Source organism: Pavona decussata, unplaced genomic scaffold (genome assembly GCF_977016875.1).
Source record: "Pavona decussata unplaced genomic scaffold, jaPavDecu1.1 SCAFFOLD_96, whole genome shotgun sequence".
Lineage (NCBI taxonomy): Eukaryota > Metazoa > Cnidaria > Anthozoa > Scleractinia > Agariciidae > Pavona > Pavona decussata.
In genome coordinates, this window is record NW_028145513.1 from 2,472,284 (window position 1) to 2,494,877 (window position 22,594).

At 38.4% G+C, this 22,594-nt stretch overlaps 1 protein-coding gene across 1 annotated transcript; it reads left to right on the plus strand.

The window, feature by feature from the left end:
• Nucleotides 1-1,810: 1,810 nt before the first annotated feature.
• LOC146472926 (malectin-like) lies at nucleotides 1,811-17,394 on the plus strand. Its single transcript, XM_085119155.1, has 4 exons — nucleotides 1,811-2,239; nucleotides 12,980-13,156; nucleotides 15,169-15,226; nucleotides 16,187-17,394. Exons 1-4 carry the CDS (start codon nucleotides 1,895-1,897, stop codon nucleotides 16,402-16,404), a joined length of 798 nt encoding a protein of 265 aa, XP_084975281.1. The 5' UTR covers nucleotides 1,811-1,894; the 3' UTR covers nucleotides 16,405-17,394.
• Nucleotides 17,395-22,594: the final 5,200 nt, after the last annotated feature.

A 22,594-nucleotide genomic window follows, 5' to 3' on the forward strand; every position in this document is an offset into this window, starting at 1 on the left:
CAAGAACACCTACTATGGAGTAGGTTTTGTGCCTCCCTTGGGAGCAGACCTATAGAACTGCCGCTAAGGGGGGTAGGGTAGGCCCACCAAAAAAGTGCATTTTTGGTTTAAAGGTCGCCAAATTCTAACAAAAATGTCTCCCAACTACGTATTTTTGGACGCTCTTTCGATTGGCAACATTCCTGATTGAAAATGGCGACCTACCAAACTCGTCACTTTTCTTCCCCGTCCATATAGGGGTGAGTATTTGACTTTGCCGTCGTCAGAGTCACGTGAAAAGATTGAAAATGGAATCAGCATGAAAGAAAAACCTACTATGGAGTAGGTTTTATGCCTCCCTTGGGAGCAGACGGATAGAACTGCCCCTAAGGGGGGTAGGGTAGGCCCACCAAAAGAGTGCACTTTCGGTTAGGTCGCCAATTTCTAACAAAAATATGTCCCAACTACGTTTTTTTGGACGCTCTTTCGATTGGAAACATTCCTGATTGAAAATGGCGACCTACCAAACTCGTCACTTTGCTTCCCCGTCCATATAGGGGTGAGTATTTGACTTTGCCCTCGTCAGAGTCACGTGAAAACATTGAAAATGGAATCAGCATGCAAGAAAACCTACTATGGAGTAGGTTTTGTGCCTCCCTTGGCAGCAGACGCATAGAACTGCCCCTAAGGGGGGTAGGGTAGGCCTGCCAAAAAAGTGCACTTTTGTTAGGTCGCCAATTTCTAACAAAAATGTGTCCCAACTACGTTTTTTTTGGACGCTCTTTCGATTGGCAACATTTGTGATTGAAAATGACGACCTACCAAAATCGTCACTTTGCTTCCCCGTATTGTTTCTAGGAATTTAAGAGTTGTTTTGTAGAGATACATTTTATTTTTCGAGGCAGTTTGGTTGAAACGTCCTCCTGTGTGTGTCTTAGTGTGTGTCGAGTTTTATAATATTCGCTTTACTTCGGAAGGGAGTTAATTGTTCTAAAAGTTTAGGATTTTTCAGATTCCTGGTTTTGTTTAAATAAAGAAATAAATCATCAAAACGAAGCAGTTTATTTTTAGTCCATGTCATGGGTCCCGGGGGTGGGGAATTGTCTCTTTCTGTGTGCCTGGGGCTGGGGAACAGGACGTCAAGTACACAAATGCCCAGGGGTGTGCCCGGGGGGGGGGGGATGGTAACAGGTAGAATTGAACCACGCATTATATGTGACTTATAATTGTATGCTAATAGGTTACGTAATAAGTATGGAAATGAAAAAGTAAAACGGTTTCTGTTATGCGCTTACAATTCATCGTAACATTTCGTTCGATTGTCTTGAGGCAGAAAAAATCATGACCCTCAAAAATGATTGCCCTCTGTAAACCAGAGGTAAAAAAAAGTGGCCCTCCACCCAAACCCGAACTAAGTAAATAATGACAAGTCCCTGATTAACGCAGCTTGAATAAGTGATATTTCTGGTGTAGAATTTCTGGAAAGAGTTCTACTGTATATGTAGATACATTACTCTGATTCAAGCTGTAGAATTAACTATCAACCACTGCTGTTTTGACGGTTATACCCTTTTTTTTCCTTTTTTTTTTTTTTCCCAGAGCACATGAAACTGCGCCAAATCTCTCGCATTTGTCTTGCTTTCGTGCCCGCTTCGCCCCCTTAAAAATCTGTGTGCCCCTCTTGCGAACAAAATAATTTAGAGCGAGTGTAGACCGACTGTTTGCGATTGCTTGATTGGCCGGGGAGAAGTTTGTCGTGTGCCCCCACTCACTCACCTTGGGAACGAGGTTGACAAACATCGTCCGAGCGGAGTCTGGCGATCTGGCACCGAAGATTGTACTGAAAGAACGAGTGAATGGTCACCAGACTTCCTAGTCGGACACTTGCTGAAAAGGGATAGGTGAATCATAAAATATGGAAAGTTTATTCTTTGCGCTTTTTACCACTCTTTTATTCGGGGTGTTTACTGGAGAGGTTACCAGCACAGGAGAAGTTGTTTACGCTGTAAACAGTGGAGGGCCGGCTCACACCGATTTGAACGGAGTCCACTTTCAAGCTGACAAGTTGACTGTTGGAACGGCGTCTGATTTTGGCAAATCGCTTTCGATCGGAAGAGTCGCTCCTGCGGACCAAATTTTATATCAAACAGAGCGTTATCACTTTTCAAACTTTGGCTACAACATTCCTATAAAGGAAAATGGTGACTATGTGCTGATTCTGAAGTTTTGCGAAGTGTACTTCCAAGGTCCGAGGCTAAAGGTAAGCTGGCTGTTCCACGTGCACTAATTTGATCCAATCGCTGAAAAGCGCCGTTTAGGTAAGATGTCAAAAGCGATAATTGTTATTTGTGGTGGTCGTGCTATTTTGGCTATGCATTAAAGTGACTGCTAATCCTAAGATAGAGACATCACATTTGTGTGTTTGTGATTGGTGGTGTAGTGCTGCTCAGTAAACCACAAAAGTGAAAAATTATAGATACACAGCAAAATGTTGCTTTTATTCGTTCAACTGACTAAGTCCCTTAAGTAGGCTCAAAAGTAGGGTTAGACACATCAATTTCTGGCATGATGGCATAGTCAGAGCATCGAGCATAATGCCGGCATCATGGCCAAGTTTATAGCCTAATTTTAGCATAATGCTACAAAACCAAGATTATCCCTATTTTCAGTGAAAATATAAGAAAAAATATTGGGTTTGCCTCCTGTCTGATTTTTCAGCTCTTTCTAAGGCTTGGTTACTGGTTTAGAGACCTGGTTACAGCAGTATGCCAGGTCCATCATACTTGTATTAACATGCTTTACACATAATTTTTAGATTTTCCGTGTTATGGTTCGTCGCCTTTAAGACATAACGGTACGATTTTTAGGGTGACGCTAAAAAGCATAATGGTCAAATTTACAAGCATAATGTGTCTAACCCTACTCAAAAGGGTTGAATTAGGTGCGTGGGTATGTAGCCCACCCATGCCTTAGCTAAGGTGCATGCGTCAGCTGAATGAATGAAAATTCCTATCAAAGTTGTGTGTGCAGAAAACTGGAAGTGAAAATGTGGTGTAAAATTGCTCTTAGCAGAAATGAAGCCTGCAGGAAACTTTTGTTTTTATCTTGAAATTTTGTGCAGTGACCTATCTTGATTTTTGCATGCATGCAACATTCAGTATGCCAATTTAAATAGAAAAGGTTTGGAGAAAGTTATCCTCTTATACAGTAGAATTACATACATGAAAAGATGCCATTTTTGATGTAACATAAGATCTGCTAGATTACATATTGCCAGAGTCGTTAAAGAATTTAAGGGGCTTTCCAACAAAGTAATAAAAATGGTATGTTGCAGACTTAAGTTTTTGAGATAACTTGCAAAGACTGAAATTTAGAGGTCATTTTTATGGAGCTGACACATTGCCATAGCAACCATCATAATGTCAGGACTAGTTTTAAAGAATTACGCAACAATAGAGTTACAAAGTTGTTTATAGTTTGCCCGCACTTGTAGTGAGATACAATTTTTTGTAACCTTTTGTGATTTCACAAACACTATAACAATGCAAGACCCTCACAAGCCTCCTTAACATAACCTTTTCTGATTAATTGCCTGTTCCATTTTTTACATAGAAATGAATTCATGAGTTTTTTTAAACCATGGGTGTGAATGGCACATGACCACTTGCTAACTTGATTGATCACTGAGATCTAAACTATCTTAACCCACCGACGGCTGTTCCAGTGAAAATCAGCTGCAATTTTGGGGCAAGTTCGCGTTTATCCCGTGCCTCCCCCAGAGAGGTATTCATTTTTGGTCTCCTTTTACTGTAAAATCGTTGTTCTTAGGAAAGATAGACCCATGATGAGTCTGTGACGTCAAGATACGCTCTGACAAAGGGCTATAAACATTTGAGACGCCACCTTTCAAATCTCTTTACGGTGGCCAAATTACCTTATGAACTCAGTCAAGATAAAATCAAATATCTGTGACGTTGACACCACTTGCCACTAAACTTACAGTGTAGCAAGCAAGAGTTTGGCAATCAAACATTCAATTGCTAGCAATTTTGTGAATTGGATTGCATTCAATTACTAAACTCAATTGGACTGATCCATGGATTGAGTGTGATTAAGTTTGATTGAAATTCTGTTAGATTCCATTTGATTGCCTGCGCTGAGAGTACATGTATGAGTTTCATTTTAATCCAACAACATTGCTTCAAATTACACACAGTAAATGGATGCTAATTTGTTGATATGAGCATAGAATTTTCTTTTGACCTCTGGCAGGCAGGAATATGTCTTCAGATGTGCTTGTTAGCAAGTGCATAGTAAATGGTTTTATTGTATGGCTGGTTCCACAAGCGGGCAAGAGGAGTCAAATCCTGCACTGTGATTGGCTACCAGAGCGGGCAAGATGGAGCTATCTTGCCCGCTCTGGATTACTAATGTTGCCCGTCCGCTTAGCATCGAAAGTTCAATCCTAAGCAACAATGCAATCTTTTCTTCAATTTTCTTGTTGTTCTGGGGGAAAACGCTCACTAAAATGTTCGGTATACTCTCAACATTTACCTAAAGGAAAGGAAAGAGATTGGAATTGTCCTGGTGTAGTGAAAATTTTGTTTCAGCTACAATGAATGTGAGTTGGATTGGTGAGTTACTGTGTGTAGTATCTTAGATAGATTGATTTTTTAATACTTATGGTCTCTAGTCGAGTACTAAATTGATAAGTTCTCTAGGTTTGCAATGACTGTATTTAAATCATAGCATAGTGAAAAATGCATTAAGTGTTTAGAGCAGTTTAGAAATTAAAGTTTTTTTCTCAAGTTTGTCGAAAAAGCTCATGTTTTTAATTTAGCTAATTGTCTTGCATGTTGTAAACAACAAAATCTTATCAAAGTATCTCCAAGTTTTCTGATTTTTTACCTGCTCTATTTTCGGCTTATGTTTGCATATAATTTCAAAATGTATTGTTGCATTCAAGAATTATTATTTGGAGGCCGAAAACTGTGTAAAAATGTTTATTATTTATGCCACTGCGCAATCGGCTGAAAATGGCGAGTTTGCTGGATTCTATTAAAATCTTCCTGGTCTTGTGAAAATCTAAACTTTTCATACTCAGTAATTGTATACTCCCTTTAACCCATTATGAAGCTATCTAGAGCCTTAAGATAATTTAGGATTCCTTGGTTTCCATGATTACATGCTAATCCAGAAATGCACTGAAAATAAATCTTACAACGGCCGGCTATGATTAATGAAGAATTCTGTTTTGTTTTGTTGTTGTATTTTTAAATTGAAGATAAAGCCATATTAATAATAAATCCTTTATTGCATGACCAAGCTTGTTCGGTGAAGATGGCTGGATATTGGTCTTGTTCTTTTTTTGCGTTTTCATGGACCTCGACTTCATCTTGGTCTATAAAAATGAAAAAAAAAGAACTTGGCCAATATCCAGCCATCTTGACCGAACAAGCTTGGTCAATAACGCATAATATCAAGAATGCCAGTTTGATGTGGACTAGAATGAAGAATTCAACATTTTGAAAAAAAAATAGGTGAGAAAGGCTGTGCATTGCAAGTTGTAAATAAGAAAGGTCACCTTGAACAATTGCTACTCCCCCAACAGCACATATTATATTGTTGTAACTTTTCACAGCCTTGTGATTTGCATTGTTTAAATCTTCAGTATGCATGTTATTAAATTGAATTCTCATACATCAATAAACTCATTTGTATATAATACGAAAGCTTGTTTCCAATGGTATGATCTCATTTCCCTAGCTTCTGATATCCATAATTATTAAAAACTGCATCATTGTATAATGCAATTCGAGGGATTTGATTGGCTTAGCGGCCATGGTATATGAGCAATTATACCATGGCCGAGAAATGGCGACCATTAAATTGCCTTCTGGTCATTCTTGCACAGCGAAATCAGTAAGATCTAGCAATATTTCTCGGTTGTTTTTAATAAAACAATTATTCCACTTGCGCTTGTTGGATATGAGATGATTACAGCCAACTTGGCGCTACGCGCCTCGTTGGCTATCTATCATCTCATATCCAACGCGCGCTCGTGGAATAATTGTTAAATATAATACATGTACAAGATTTGCCACTAGTCAAAACCTGTACAGACCATTTTCTACTCTAAGAACAAATAATAATGGTTTAGCATGGTTTAGAGTAGTGGCATCACAAACCTGGGAACCAATGGTAGTTAAGTGTCTGCCTTACAATGTTTTTAAGAAGAAATACAAACTTTTGCTACTTGATAGCCAAACATGAATAACATATACATTAATTTAACATATACTATATACAGTGTGGGGAGCAGGGATGGCACAGTGGTGAGAGCACTCGCCTCCCACCAATGTGACCCGGGTTCGATTCCCGGACTCGGCGTCATGTGGGTTGAGTTTGTTGTTGGTTCTCGTCTTTGCTCAGAGAGGTTTTTCTCCGGCTACTCCAGTTTTCCCCTCTCCTCAAAAACCAACACTTCTAAATTCCAATTCAATTTGGAAAGTGTCCCCAATTAGTGCTCGCCGCTAAAGACATTGACACTTAAATAAAGTGATTTTCTTTTTTTTAGTGTACTTATGTATTTGCTGCAAACACTTTTTCCCTCACTGATGCATTTTCCTCTCCCAAGCCTAATTTAATTAGCAGAGCTCTACAAACAGTTTATAAATTCTACTTCCACCCATTTTTGTAACTGCACAGAGGTAGTGGCCTTTGTAACTGCACAGAGGTAGTGGCCAACACGAAAGCCTTGCTTCTTTGGCCACTACGCACTTCTTCCCTAGAAGGTAAAATCACTATAAATATGATGCTCTGCATGTTTATTTCCGTACCATAAAAATATATTGTATTTCAGTTGAATAAGTGTGAATAAAATTGAATTGAATTGAATTGAATTGAGACTATGTACATCAAGGTTGTGATCTAAGAAAAAATTCAGAAGGGCTCCCAACTATATCAGCTAGGGTGCCCAGGGCCTAAAAGTTGGTCACCCAAAACAATAAAGAAATTGATTAATTACTAAATTATGCTAGCAAATAAGATAATGTATTTTTTATGCATTAAGTACATTTTCTACGTTTTTCATATCCAAATATAAGCTCTTTAGTGTGTGATTTTGACTACAAATTGAACAATAGAAAACTATTCAAATACTAATAGAAAATGCAATTTGGTTTTACAAATAAATTAAGAAAGTTTTACAATACAATTGTAAAACGCAGTTAATGGAACGTGACGCCCTTAGCCCCGAGGGGCATCTCTATGTACTGTACTTTAGACTTATCACTGTATCATTGTCACGTTGGTCAATAGTCACATTGTGACATGTTGCGACATTGTCTGGAGACAAGTTAGTTCGCTTTTTCTGTATGGCTAAACCAGTGAATGGTGCATTCATGTCTCGTTTGCTATGATGTTAAGTCTATCATAAGCATAGTACAACCCTGGCCATTGGCCCTGACATTGAACGTTGTCTAGCTTTAAATGTGTGATAGAAGGTTCTGAGTCACACTTGGTTACGACGTGGTTTTATCTACTGTTACGCTGTAAAAAATGTATAGTACATCTTTAGTGTGTGATTTTGACTACAAATTGAACAATAATTATAGAAAACTTTTCAAATACTTATAGAAAATGCAATTTGGTTTTACAAATAAATTAACAAATAATAATCTGATAAATGTCTAACTGGAAACTCAGGTTTGAATTCAAAACATTATTGCCACTAATGAGCCATGGAGCCTCCTGTTAAAATTTGCAAGCTAAACATGCCATTCATTGAAGCATCAAATCATAATGTGTCTAGCTCCTGTGTCTAGCTTGGCCTTAAGTGCAGTTTGACTGCTGATCCTGTGTAAGTCAACATTAATGGTCACAAATACTTTATTTGTGGGTCAAGCTTGAGGCCTAATAACATCAACTGCGATAGATTCAAATGTAATTGCTTTGAATTGATCACTCTGTTCTCTTTTATCACCATCTTTGCCTTTCTATTTGTGGATCTTCGTCTGCTGTGTCGATCCTTGCTCCTGGAGTGATGATGTGACCTATTGTTTTCTCTGTTTCTTTGCCTGCCTTGTGTTCCTCTTTGGGTTCTGGAGTGACAAACGCTTGCCCAGTGATTTTCCTTCTGGAAATTCAGACACACACATCCATATGCAGAGCACTAGTACTTCTGGGCTGTGAAGGATGCTCGAGACCATAGTTGGGGTATTTCTTGGCCTTGTTGTCCTTGTCATTCTCATTATGCGTGATGCCCTGAGGGCAGCACGTGTCTTAAAATTGGCTCAATATCTTCGTCGTCGTTTTTTTTCCCTTCTTCATGGTAGCCTGAAATCTGCACATTAATTTATTCATTAAACTCTCCTCTCTCCTGGAAGGGGTCTATTGTCCTGATTGTCTTCAACAAAAGCAGCCCAATCAAAATCTATTATCGGCGTGTATATCACGAGGGAGGGGACCTTGTCATCCCTACCTCTGTGACATCAAATCATCATTTGATTTATTCATTAAACCCGGATTAAATTTGTGGGGGCCATATTGTTAACATGTTGTGGACTCAAGTGTGCCATTTCCAAACGAAAAATTAACCATTTTGAAGCGGTAAATCGAAAGAATAACTTCTAAGAAGCACGCGACATTTAAAACGGTGGAAATTGGAGAGTTCGTAGTGAAGGAATCGTGCTTTGTTTGACAGTTTTAGAACCACAATGCGCGAAGGAAAAGTCACTGATAAGCATGACGTTATGAGAAAGGAATTTCCAGTATGATTTTTAGTAACACAACGATAAAATATCACGCAGTAATGGAATTTGCGGTACAACAATAAGAGGCGTAACATCGTTTGCTTGTACATTTTTAATGCATATGCAGCTAACAACAACAGAGGGCAAAATTACTGAATGCTGATTTGTTGTAACAGAGGGCAGTTTTTCGTAATTTTCCTTTCACCGAGGGCAAAATCAGTAACTCCTGATTGATCGAGCGGCGAAAATACTCGCCCCTGATTGTATGAGCACGACAGTTTTACATTTTGTTGGTTTCTGCATTTTGTGTCCAAAAAAACAAGTCCTTTGAGGTTCTTTCGAAGTTCGACTCTTTAAGCCGGGTTGTTTGTACCAAAAATACATGGAAATCAAGTGCTGCAGCTAGGAAGGAAATTCCTAAAGGTTAATTTTAGTATCTCTCACAAGAAACAGCAAAACATTATTTGTGTCAAAAGCTAAAGACTTGGATCGGATTGTTTTAATTTTGTTTGGTTGAGAAACTGAAATCAGTCATGGCGTCCAAGTGCTTTCAACGAACGATAACCGAGCATGAAAGTGTTCTTTTAATAAGAGGAAGGAGCAGGAAGAAATTACTCCGCAAGTTCCTTCTTTGGATCCATCGTTTGCTATTTTTATCGATCCGCTATGTTCGTGTGATTTCCAAGCGGTAGGAAGCTTCACAGCGCAGGTGAACAATTAAATGATGCCAAACATTTGATATATCGTTGTTAGTTTGCTCCTGAATTAAACTTGTATTCTCTCTTAATTACATGTGTATAATGGGAACTGTTCTCGTCGGTTTTGTTTGTTTTGTACGCTACGAAAAAAAAAAATAATTTGTTGGTTTGCTTGCGCCTTCGATGAGTGTTTTACTGACTGTTTTACGAAGTTCCTTGATAGTTTTAGGAACATTTTGCCTCCTGTGTTATAAAAGCGGAATTTAAATGGCTCAAAATGATATTTTCTGTTGTTATTATTGTTTTTAGTTTTTAAGATGATCGAGGCAAAACGGTTTGTGAACAGCCAACGCGCGCTACCGGCACTGTCACTGTCTAGTAAAATTTGCTTGTCAAGAAGGCCGTACGCTATAAACCTCAGAGAAAATGGATGCACTAACCAAAAGACACACTTCAGATATGTCTTTGAGTAATAAATGAAAAAAGCACTGTGATAATTCATAGCAATAAGTACAGAAATAAACTAAACAACGATCTTTGAAAAATTCACAAAAAACAAGCGAATGAATGTTTTGCGTAAACTTTGTTTTGATGAAAATGAAATCACACTTTAATTTTACATTCGCTTTTAACGTTCTTTGAAAAGACTTTCAGTGAAAATTACTCACACATCTTAATCTTTGCGGTTATATCCTACTGTTTTAAGTATTTTTGTTTGTTCTCTGTCAAGATTGTCAGAAATAAATGCTAAAATTAGAAATATATGCGAGAAAAACTTGTCAGTAGTTTATGCCAACGATACAATGTTGGGAGATCTAGACGTTTGTTTGACTGACTATTTTAGCTCAGAATCAATTTTTTTTTAAATGAAGCAAAATGGGATGAGATTAGAAAATAAAACTCCAAGGGAAATAACGAACATGGACCGAAAAATTAGCTCAAAAGGCTGCTCTGAGGTTAAACAAGTTGCAGCGGTGTCAACACTACAAGAAAAAAATATCTTGCAAAAACAGCAAAGTTTTGTCAACAAAATCACATGAATATACTTGCCTCTTTGGAGAATAACCAGTCCTTTTATTCGATTGCTGATTTTTTTGTTCGTTTACAACGTTAAGTTTCACTTCAAGAGGAAAAATCCATCGCATCTTAATTTCATTTCATCGCGCCAGATTAGAGTGAAATAATTTCTCTTCAAGATTCGGCCGTTGTTTATGAAGTGCCGCCTCTAAAAGCTGCTAAAAGAATCGATTTGTTTCTCCCGCCGCAATCCACCTTGCTCTTTCTCCCACTGTTTGACGGCAAAATTGGACGAGATCAGAAAATAAAACTCCAAGGGAAATAATCAACATGGACCGAAAAAATGACTGAGTTCAAAATACTGTTCTGAAGTTAGCAGTGTTAGCTTAAGCTCAAGTTAAACGGCGTGTCAAAACTGCAAGAAAACAATATCTTGCAAACCAGCAAACTAGCAAAGTTTTGTCAACAAAATTGCATGAATGTACTCGCCTCTTCTGAGACAACGTTAAGTGAGCGAAACGTTTCACTTCAAGAGGAAAAATCCAACGTTTCGTGGCGCCGGATCGGAGTAAAATGATTTCACTTCCAGATTCTGATGATGTGCCAGTCGATTTGTTTCTCCCGCCGCTAGTTGCCTTGCTCTTTCTCCTGCTGTTGGTCACATATAAAAATTGACTTTGTAACTTGTCGTCTTCAAAATTATTTTTTTTGTTTTGTTTTTTTCTCAAACGCAGTTGGTGATGCAACTTCTTGCCAGACAAACGCGGCCGGCAGCGCAGTTGGCCATGTATTTTCCCGCCGAAAAACAACCCGGGTTACAGCACATACGCTCATTTATGTAAGCCAATGTGAAACGAGACACTCAAACCCTGTGCCACAACACGGGGTTTTTTCTGCACCCTTTCCTGTTCTTTCTCTCTTTGTTCGTCACTCATGTTTCGCCTGTTTGCTACCGCTCTCAATTGCTCTCTTTGACGTCGAACTTCGCTTCTTTGTTGCCTGTTTTCTCGATCTCTTGCTATCTCCCTTTCTTTGCTTTACATGTTTGTAGACTTATTCATAAAATGAGTTGGTGTTTTGTCGTACACGTCGTCTTCAAAATTATTTTTTTTTTATCAAACGCAGTTGGCGATGCAATTTCCTGCCAAACAAACGCGGCCAGCAGCGCAGTTGGCCATGCATTTTCCCGCCGAAAAAAACCTGATTGGCAGCACAAGGTTTGAGTGTCTCATTTCATGTTGGCTTACATGGAGGAGCGTACGTACGTACGTTGTACGGTCGGTCGGACGGAAGTGACGTCATAACCAAACCAAAATTTCTCGCACTGATGGGTTTACCAAAATCTCTTAGCTATGGGGCTCCGCCGCGCGCGCCTAAGGCGCACGCGCGAGCTCCGCTAAAAATTGTGCTCATCTTTGATGGGCAGACAAGTGGAAGTTATTTTGCATGGTATACTACATGCATGTGCTGCACGTTTTCCAAATACTGCAAACATCTGCAGATAATCTGCACCCCAAGTTTAAAATTTCAAATTTTGGAAAAAAGGTTTCCCTTCAACAATTTCTGGTTTCCCTTTAACAATTCCTTTCGTGAATGTAAGCAAAACTCTATACATGTACGTATTGATTGTAAGTAAGTCTGAATGAAGTCATAATGCAATAATTGCATTGAAATACACTGCTACCTTTGAGTACTTGTATGTTATTTCGACATGAACTACTTGTCTCCAGCTCTCTGTCTTCTAATCAAATGCCTGTTTACTAAGCTTAGAGCAAATTTGAACATAACAAGAAATGAGAAAGCAAACTAACTGTTTTAGATGTTCTACAATCGTGGACAAAACTGTTAAGAAACTTTTAGTCGCTCTCCAAATTCGACCACTACAATGATATGTCAACAACACAGCCCCCTTCCCCCTCATCAATGTTGCTCTGCTGCTGAGAAAAAGGCTGCGTCATCATCCGGCCTTCAAAGCAACATTGCGTTAGGGGAAGGGGGGAGTGAAGGTTTGCTACTCTCCAGGCGGTGTTTTCTTTAAGGTACATTGAAAGATATGCGCAAAATTCGCAGTTTTCCTAACAAGTTTTGTCCACAATTGTAGCAGATGAGCTGTATCCTTTATTTGAGGAAAATTTTTGAGGTGCATTTTATCTGCTGGTTTTTGTGGTAGTTTGATTATGCTTAAGCTATAAAAAGTTATCCATAAAGGTTTCTATTGTACTGCACAGACAAGGCACATTGCTGATGTTGTGAATATATTCATGAAATCCTTTGTTAACTTACAATCATCTCTCAGAGGCCAGAGGGTTTGATCCAACACAGCTTAAAGGTTTTAGGGGTTCCTAGAAAGAAGAGTTTTTCTCACTTCCATGGAAGATCAGACTTTATTTTAAAATGGCTGCTGTGTACTCCACAGGTGAATTTTCAAGACAGTCATATCCCATCCTCTGGTCAAAAATGTATCATTTTGGAATTCTAATTCAAAAGAAGAAATCCTGACGAATACTCTTGATTTAAATTTTTTTTCTTCAGGTTTTTGATGTTGCAGTGAATCAGCATACTGTCATAAAGGGATTAGACATTTATGAGAGAGTTGGCCGAGGAGTTGGGCACGATGAATACATTCCATTTCGAGTTAACAATAACCAGTTATTGATTGATGGAGAAACACTACCATTTGGTGGCTCTGTATACGTTGAATTTTTAAAGGTAGGTAATAATATTATTAACATTTACAATATAATTTCACATAAAAGTAAATGGACTCTCAATGTGGGATGTGAGTCATGAAATGTTTCTTAAGGGGACACTATCAGACCCTAAGCATCTGCACCAACTACTCAAATCAAAACTTGAAAAGTTGAGGCTGAATGTTTCAAGTTTGAAGTGCCATTTTAAAATGCCGTCAACTAGTGCCGGGAGTCATGTCAGTCATGGTGGAATATGGAGAAACAAGGTGGGAATAAGGCAGTTTAGAGAAGAGATCAAGCTAGGATGAGGCTGGGAAAGATGTCATAAGAGGATATTTAGGAATGAAATTATATTCAGTTGTGCTTTGCTGTATAACACTTCCCAGCAGATAATGCGCAGGAATTGTGGCCGATGATCGACGTTGCTTGCGCTGTTTCTATGAACATCTACATGGAGGTTTTTCTCCTCAGTTGATCTCTTTGGTCAATGAATACTAACCGACCACATCAAATGTTTCCCAGATACATTTCTGACAAAGCCCTGAAGTTTCATGGCATTTGTTCAAATTTTAAAAAACGTTATTTGGTGTGTGTACAAGGGGGCAAGTGTGCAGTAGCTTACTGATTCTTGCCCATCTTCCAGTGCCTTGACCTGTATTGAGGAGAATCAAATGTGTGTGCACATCTCCTCAGTAATAGTGATATCTTTTCATGCGTGTTGTTGACATGCAACACAATTAAGCTATCCAAGTTTCCTACTGAATTTCTACCTCTTGCAGCCTATGTGTGTGGGTCATTTTTCTGAGAGATAAGAGATATTTAAAATTTTTTATTTATACTCTCCACTCTTACTGTTACATAATTATTATATTAAGCACAAAATACAAAAGTTGGAGGTATTAAAAATTGTAGTCTAACACGCAGCTCAAAAATACAATTCAAATAGGGGAGAGGAGAGTAGAGGGGCGCCTCTAGTAAAACTAATACTGTGCCCCTATAAAGGAAGTAAATTGATAAGAAAAGTACTCAGTAGAATAGAAAAATAAGAAAGATATAGCGGAAGGAAAACAAAAAACAAAGAGAAACGAAAATAATTGGAATAAAGTATCATTAATAATGAGCAAGGAATGTATGATCAATATTGAGCAAGGTAATATTTATAGAGTGCTTTTCAGAACATTCTTTTAGTAGGTTTGTCCTTAACTGTCTGAGGAATGTTAGTCCAAAAACATTTTCCTTTTACGGTTGCACAAAATCTCCTTAGATTTGTTCTGAAAGAAGTTATGAAAAGTTGATTGGAAGAAGCACTGCAGGTATTATAATTATGTAGTTCAGATACTAGTGAAACAGGTAAAGTAGTGAAACAGCCAAATTTGTCGTTATTAAAATAATCATAAAAAAGCAAACACGTATTTTAACAAATTATATCAGGAAATTTCAGTAAACCTAAAGATACATAGTGAGGGGTAATGGGTTCCATCAATAAGATGGAACCCATTACGAGATGTCATGATGTTGTTAAGTTAATTATTTTTAAAAGAAGAAAAACAGTAAAGCACTTGCTGACTGCATTTAGTTTGCACCCATGAATCCTGCATTTCAGTTCTAACAGGAGCAAATAAAGTCCTGAAAATTAATTGCGACCACTGCATCCTTCAACTGATCACCAAAGCCGTAAGAATAAAACCTTAATGTAAATTGAATGAAACACACTTTCAAGTGTTTGATATGGCTTCTCAGACCATGGTAAATAATTCTTGGAAAAATCAATGCAAGATCAGAAGGCCAATACTCCTTCTTCAATTATGTTAATGATTTCCTTTGTTTCTCTTTATGAGTTATTAAATAAAATGAGGTTGAAGTGTTTCTGTAATCTATTGTTTGCAGATTGTTGGAAAACCTGCTAAAATATTCACGAAAGCCAGATTCTGCAAACTTAAACACCCAACACTGAACAATAGTTCTCTACAAAGTGACTGAATATTTTATGCTTACACTGTCTTCATTCATTTTGTTTTTCATCAAATTCAGGGATATTATGATAATCCAAAGGTCAATGCTGTTTTGGTCATGAAAGGAACTTTAGAGGGTAGGTTTTAATTTTCACTTTATTTGCAGCCATTCAGTCATAAAATAAAGTTCTGATATTTGCTCATGTAGGATGGCTGAATCTTGGGTGTTGTCAATTTGTTTTCCTAGATCCCTGATGTTCTGATTCATCTTCTGTTTTTAGCACTTGCCCTTTCTCTCCCAAAAAAAGAGAGCTAAGCAATGATTTTTCACTTGCCTGCAACTGGCCATATTAATCCTTGAAAGAATATACCATGTATCATCCTGAAACGACTGAAATGACAAAACTACTGCATCCATGATGACAACTCTAGACAGTGCTTTCATTTCAAATATTTTTTAGGTTTTTTTTAAACACATTTTGCACTTATGACGACAGAATTTTATCATGGGAGTCCAAGACCAGAACTTCCTTGTTCATTTTTTTTTTTTTTTTTTTTTTTTGGATGGCCATCTTGAGCACTGCAAAGGTGTTGTTGTGATTATTTCAATTTTGGCTTTCAATAGATTCATAAAGCTTCACTTGAAAAACAAAAAAAAGGCACATCAAACCAAATTAATGTTGTATCTAGTGAACGATTTCTCCACTAGAGCATGTGAGGTGTAGTAAGCTGTCACACAGGACACTTTAAGCATGTTTTTATTTCAGTTCAATTTTATTTTACTGTATCTTCATTTTCATGTTCCCTTTCAAACCCTGCTCCAAAATTACTTTGGCATCGTTTCGGGGTCAGCGTAAAAAAAAAATGGGGATCATTTCGGGGTCGGGATCTTTTGTGGCAAGATTGCAGTTCCAAATTGTATTGCAAAAGGCCGGCCGCACATCTAATTAGCTGGGCTTTACAGCTTTTTTGGTCTAGCTTGCAGCTTAGTATACAGCCCTCACATGGAGATTACTGAATTGTTTTGTCTTGGACCTAAGTGCTTGCAGGGCCGTATGGCTTATCATAATATTCACTTTTGACTTACTGACTTACAGATGTACCGAAGCTTCCTCCTCTACCACACCCAGGGGAGGAGAACGAGAATGAGGAGGATGAAGAAGAGTCCAAGGAAGATAAACCCAAAAAACAGCGCAAGATATCAGGACCCAAAACTATCAATCCATATGCCAATGATGAATCTAGCATGTTAATTCCGATTGCTGTAGCTATTGCAGTCTTTTTACCTACCCTATTTTGCTTGTGTAAATTGTAGCAATATTCAAAATGGAAACTGTTTTTTATTTATTTCACCGTATTAGTTACATAATTAAAAGTAATGTTCTTACTAGAAACTTTCAAAACTGCTGAAACAAGCAGCCATTTGGGTTCACCTGCAGCACTTTGTAATTAAATTGGAAATTTGTCCTTTGTGCCACTACTTATCAAATCCTTGTTCAAACATGAGCAAGTCAACCAAGTGAGATACTTAACAACGTGATTAAAATTTAGCACTGGGTCCAATTACTGTCGTATCGTCTTGATTAAAAGTATTAAACGTTTGGGGTGTTTATTTAAACCTTGGCCTTGTGGACCTGATGTATATGTGAGGCTTGGCATTTATTAAACGAGTATTTATGTCATTTTTAAGCATTATTTTATGCACTTTTGAAATTATTAGAAGCAAACTTTAATCATGAATGCGAGCACAATAAATACAATACAACACTGTGCATAGTTATTCACAAGTTTACAAGTGCAAGAGGCAGACTGAAACTAACACTCAGAGAGAACTACTGCAGAAACCCTTGAAAAACCAGAAAGTAGATCCCATAAATGGACACCAAACTTCGGCCCCAGTGCTTTCTCCACATTATAACCGCCGATCTTGAGTGACCACGTCTTACGTAAGCAGGCACGGACACGTTTTTCAAGGTCCTAATGAGGTAAAACACCTCCCAGTTAAGTATAGACAACCTGAAAGTTGAAATCAGACGACAGTTCCATTCCGTTTCCACTTGAAACGACTGTCGATGTGCGTGCACTTTTAATTCACTATACACCGTATGCTTTACCTCACTAGTTACTCGCCAATATGCCTGTAATGGAAAGGTTGGCCGTTGGTTTTGTCATCTGTCAACTAGTGCGGCTTTTAATTTGTGAACATTGTTATGCATGTAACTAAAAAATAAGAAGCGATAATTGCTGCATGTACGAGACTCTCATTTACAAAAGCTAGTTGTACAATAAATGCTTTCTTGCTTAATTTCTGCTTTAGCTTGTTGCATGAAACGAGTCTCTTGAAAACGACGGATACAAAATTGTACCTCTATCGTGTTTTTCTTTTTTTCTGGGAAGGAGGGGGGGTTTGGGAAATGTTCTGATGCTTTGAATAAGAACTGTTGAGCCTGTTTAGCAGATTCCTAAGTTGTATAGTATTCAGCATTCTACTGGCATTGTACAATGTTTCTGGTGTTCAGTTTTCTGTTACAGACATGCAAGGTAGACCTTTTTGGCATTCTTGATTTAGAAAGTTAAAGTTTTGATGTTCTTGAAAAATTTGAGTTATTGATTTCATGATACGTACATTCAATCTTTAATTACAAAAAAGAAAGAAAGAAAGAAAGAAAAATTGTCATACTATAAATATTATTAAAGTTACTTTGATTTATCAGGCATAACTTAAGCACCGTAGCCTCTACGGTGCCTTATATATTCCAGCCTCTAGTAAGCAGATACCTACGCTCAGTCCCAAGGGTGTCCGCTTACCAGAGGTTCCACTGTTTAAACTGTGGCTTGTGCTAAGATGGGGATTTATTACATACAACTGAAAGTAAGGGTGCAACTAAATCCTTGACTTCAAATAAATGCCACTGTCCAGAATAAATGCTTGGTCCTTGCGGATAAGTTTTAAATAAACGCCTGGGACATTTGATTGTGAAACTACATAACCGTGTTTGTAATCTCGTACCCAGATCTGTTAGCCATAGCTTCATTTTCGTCTCATTCAGCTTTAATTCTTCTCTTTGCTCCTTTTAGGAAGGCTCCTATGTTTCTGTCGTGGTCTTTGACAGCCTCCTGTATGGTATCTCTGAAGCCGCACACAACAAAATCGTCTCTCAAATTTTTGATTAGCTCATTCATTTTGCGTTGCCAAACCTCAGGAGCTGATCAAATTCCAAATGGCATTCGTTTCCATCGGTATCTCCCAAAGGAGTATTAAAAGTTGTTAGAAAGCTTGACTTGTCGTCGGTCTAAGACTACTTGCCAAAACCCGTTCTTAGCTTCCAGAACGGTAAATACCTTTGCGTTTTTGAGCCTTGTTGCCACGTCCTGTATTGTTGGCATAGGGTAATGCTCGCACTTGATTGCATTGTTGAGGTGCAATGAGCATGTCTTGCATTGAGGTAGACTCGATTCTTCCCAGGCTTGTACACGAGCACAATGTTCGACATCCAGTCAGTCTGTTCGGTCACTGGGCTTAAAATTTCTTCTTGGACCAGTTGGTCAAGGTGTTCCTTGAGAAAGTGGAATTTTTCTTTGGAGGTGTATGACAGGCTTACCACTCTCATCGATAAGAATGGAAGCAACCTAGGGAGTCGAAAACGGCTTGGTATTGCCTTAACATTGTCTTTAAGCCATCCTTTACCGCTGAGTGCTCTAACGTCTTCATCCGGAAATGATCGAGATGATTCCAAGGCCTTTGTTAGTTTGCGAGCTGAGTAAAGGGTTTGATCAAGTCAACGACTATCTTAATCGGGTATTTCTTTTCTTGTAGATCTTTCAAGTGAAGATTCGTAGAGCCTGCTACTTTTATTCTTGCTTCTCCACAAGCATGAATCCGGATGGAATCTGCGTCGAGGTTTTATCCATTCTGGTCACCAGTGGCTCGGATGTATTGTTCGAATGGTAGCACATTTTTTAACAAGTTGTGCCGGTGTCGACTTCCCAGGCAACTACACCTGTAATCAGTGGTTCGGTAGATCCGCGTCGTCACTTCTACGAGTATTTTTCCAACCTTTGGACGTTGTAGCGTGGTTAATTTTGTGCCGGCAAGTCCTCGGGCTTGTTATCTGTATGTCCCTGGATCGACTCCCAGAGCGGGCATATTCTGAGTTTCTTTTTGTTTTTTCAGACCTTTTTTCCTGCATGGCCCCTAGACCGCCGCCCTATAACCCACTTGGGAGCCTGATCGCAGGCTAACAACTGCTACTCATACTCTAGGTTTGAAAACGAAATAACTTTAGAAATAATCCGAAATATCATTTCATTCCGGCACCTGTTCAATTCACGAGTTCACCAGAGCGCTTTGATTCAAACTTCGTTGAAACTAATGATGATGGGAGCGCCCGTCGAAACATGTCTTAGAGATAAAAATATCAGTTTAACGTTGTCTTAGTTTGTTCTTGCTTTAGAGACTCTTCATGCACTAAGATATTTGAAACATCTTTATCTCGGGTGAGGGTGAAACGAGTTAGCTATCCAACAGACATATTACGTGATTTATATCGTTACGACGTAGCAGTAGGTCAGACTAGCAACGAACATTTCACAAGTATTTGACAATTTTTCAATTCTTTTTTGTATAAATTTCAACTCGTGTACGTGCAGTTGCGAATCCTTCTGCGATAGAGGGCCGGACTGCTAACATCTTGAATTTGCGAACGGGACTTTGGGCATGATGCTCAACGAGTTTGCCTATAAATTTTGAAAGGTCTCTGAAGAGTCTCTTGGCCGAGACGAAACGCCGGGTCAGACTAGCCACGAACATTTCACAAGTATTTGACTTTTTTTCAATTCTTTAACGATAACGATACTTTATTTAACGTGGGATTTGCGCTTAGCTTAATCAGCTAGTTTAGAGTTAATCCACGGCCAAGTATATACTAAAATTAGAAACTAAAAAATGAACAACAATTCATGGTATAAAAACTGTAAAAGCTAAGAACTAAGAATCGGATGAAAAAAAAAATTCCGATAACAGTCAAAACTTAAGTGATCAGATTTTGTTCTTCACTTCATTAGTGCCGGCTTTAATTTTAATATCATTTGTTAGCTCGTTCGATATCTTTGCGGCAAAATATCTCATATTTAGTCGTGTTAACTTTTGGCAGAGAAAAGATATAATCATGTCGAAGCTCTTACTTGGTCGAGCGTAAGGTGATAAGATCTCTAATTACATATGGAGCTTTGTCAGATATGCTATTGCTAATAGTCAATAGCATGTCTTGGATTCTTCGAGTTTCCATGGATAGGAGTCTGATTCTTTGCAAGAGATCATGGTAAGATGCACTTTTGTCTTTGTAGATGTACCTCAAAGCCCTTTCGTTGACTTTCTCGATTTTAGCAGTGTTCCGTTTTCCGCAGTGGTGCCAGACTTGGTTGCAATCATTAAAATACGGCAGTATAAATGCGCTATATGGTGACTTTTTGGTTTTAAGTGGTAAAATATTCTTCAATCTATTCATAGCACTTATCTGAGCACTCACTTTACGACAAATACTTGAAATGTGATCGTTGAATTTTAACTCGTTAGAATTATTTATTTTTTATTGTATAGATTATCATTCTGAAATGAAAACCTATTTTATCGTTTTGTGAACATTCTTTAAAGAATGCAAAAAGATAAATGCATTACAAAACAAAGATACGGAACTAATAGTTATGACATTATACAAGAACTCGACACGGGACATAAGGGACCGTTCATTTTTTATGAGCATGGGGGGGCTGGTGGGATTTGGTTATTTACCACTACGAAACTGTATGACCCCCCCCTAGCATGCAATTTTTTTCCACATGGCCCCCCCCCCAGCAGAAACAATTTTTTCTGATGACCCCCCCCCCCTCCCGCCCAACCAGAAACAAATCATACTCCTAACTTTAACAAAACGCTTATGTACTGTTTATATCAAAGATAAACGTAATTGTTGCTGTGATTTCTTTACAGTACTATTAAAAAGTTACCGTTCTCTGCTTAGGTAAAGATTTCTCTTGTTTAAAAAAACGTTTTATAGATAGCAACACGTTTACGACAACGGCAAACCCTAAATTTCCATTTAGATTCTCAAATGAACTAGAAAATTAATCAAGCAAATGGTTAACGTGAAATAACTCCCCTTCGAGTAGAAACAATTAATACACGTACAGATCTGACTAACAAAACACGGATCGAAGCATACCAATCAACGATTACGAGTCATATTCAACAGAAAAAAACAGCGGACACACAGATATCAGGCGCGTAGGTAAGGGTTAGATAGGGGTGTTCGTTGAGCCCCAAATCTTGCTGAGCGCTGGAGGCGCTCTTACTAGGGGGGTCCGGGGGCATGCTCCCCCGGAAATTTTTGAAAATCTAGGTTCCCAGAAACCTCATTTCCTGCATTTTTAGACCCATTTTAGGCGAATCACAAATTTGTTTTACAGCAGCTTTTTAAGCTATATACATCATTTCTGTTGCATAATTGTTTCAACTTAAACAAGAAAGTTCAATGTACATTCCGCGCCCTGCCAAGTTCTGATAGCTACTCGATCTGCTGATAGTCATACACCAAGCTGGTAAACTGCATCATTCTCGGGTGTAGGCCTTCGAACAAATTGACTATCTCGTCAAGATTGACAGGCATATCATATTTGATATGCATTTAGAACCAGGGCGGACATTCTACTCTCTCGCATGGTACACCTCATGTAGTTGTTCAACCTCCTCATTGTGCTATTTCTTCCGGCTTCAAAGGGGGTTCGTTCAAACCCCTCGAACCCCCCTCCAACGCGCCTGGGTATTAAAGTACTGCTATTAAAAATGACAGTTACAAGCTTTTCTGAAGATGGCCTACGGCTCAGATTTACCGTCAACTGAAGTCACCAACAACAGTTCTATTATTAAAAACTAATCTGGATGTTCACACTAGGCATACTACTGAGTCTACTGATACTCCTGGGTTCAAATAATTTACCAATCAACAGTCTTTATAAAAGTGAGTACTATTAAACAGAACATTAAACAATCTATTGATATAGTTCTGAGTACAACCACTTAATAGAAAACTACTCCCCCACGGATGATTCAATAGTGAGACTGTTACGTTTTTATATTGATTTGAACTTGTACAAACATCAGTTTATATTCATTATTGCTTTTCCAACAGATATGCTTCATTTCCTCAGTTGTTGTTAATATGAAATGCAGATTTCGACCTCAGTATGTAAAACAAATTAAAAGTGGTTAGGAAATTGAAATAATATTCAATTTCTTCATCTGTTTCTGTGTTGAGCCACTTTCAATTTCCCCTACTAGCCAAGTATTGCTGGTGACCCCCCCCCCCCCCCCCCTTTCACTCAATTTTTTTTGGTAGCCCCCCCCTTTAGTGCCATTTTTTTTCTCGTGGCCCCCCCCTTTAGTGCCATTTTTTTTCTCGTGGCCCCCCCCCAAATCCCACCAGCCCCCCCATGCTCATAAAAAATGA

What these genes read in the sequence shown, in the direction of transcription:
- LOC146472926 (XM_085119155.1), top strand. Translation starts at nt 1,895, where the DNA reads ATGGAAAGTTTATTCTTTGCGCTTTTTACCACTCTTTTATTCGGGGTG. An exon ending in TATACGTTGAATTTTTAAAG is followed by an intron (nt 13,157 to 15,168) that starts GTAGGTAATAAT and finishes CATCAAATTCAG; the next exon opens with GGATATTATGATAATCCAAA. An exon ending in CATGAAAGGAACTTTAGAGG is followed by an intron (nt 15,227 to 16,186) that starts GTAGGTTTTAAT and finishes ACTGACTTACAG; the next exon opens with ATGTACCGAAGCTTCCTCCT.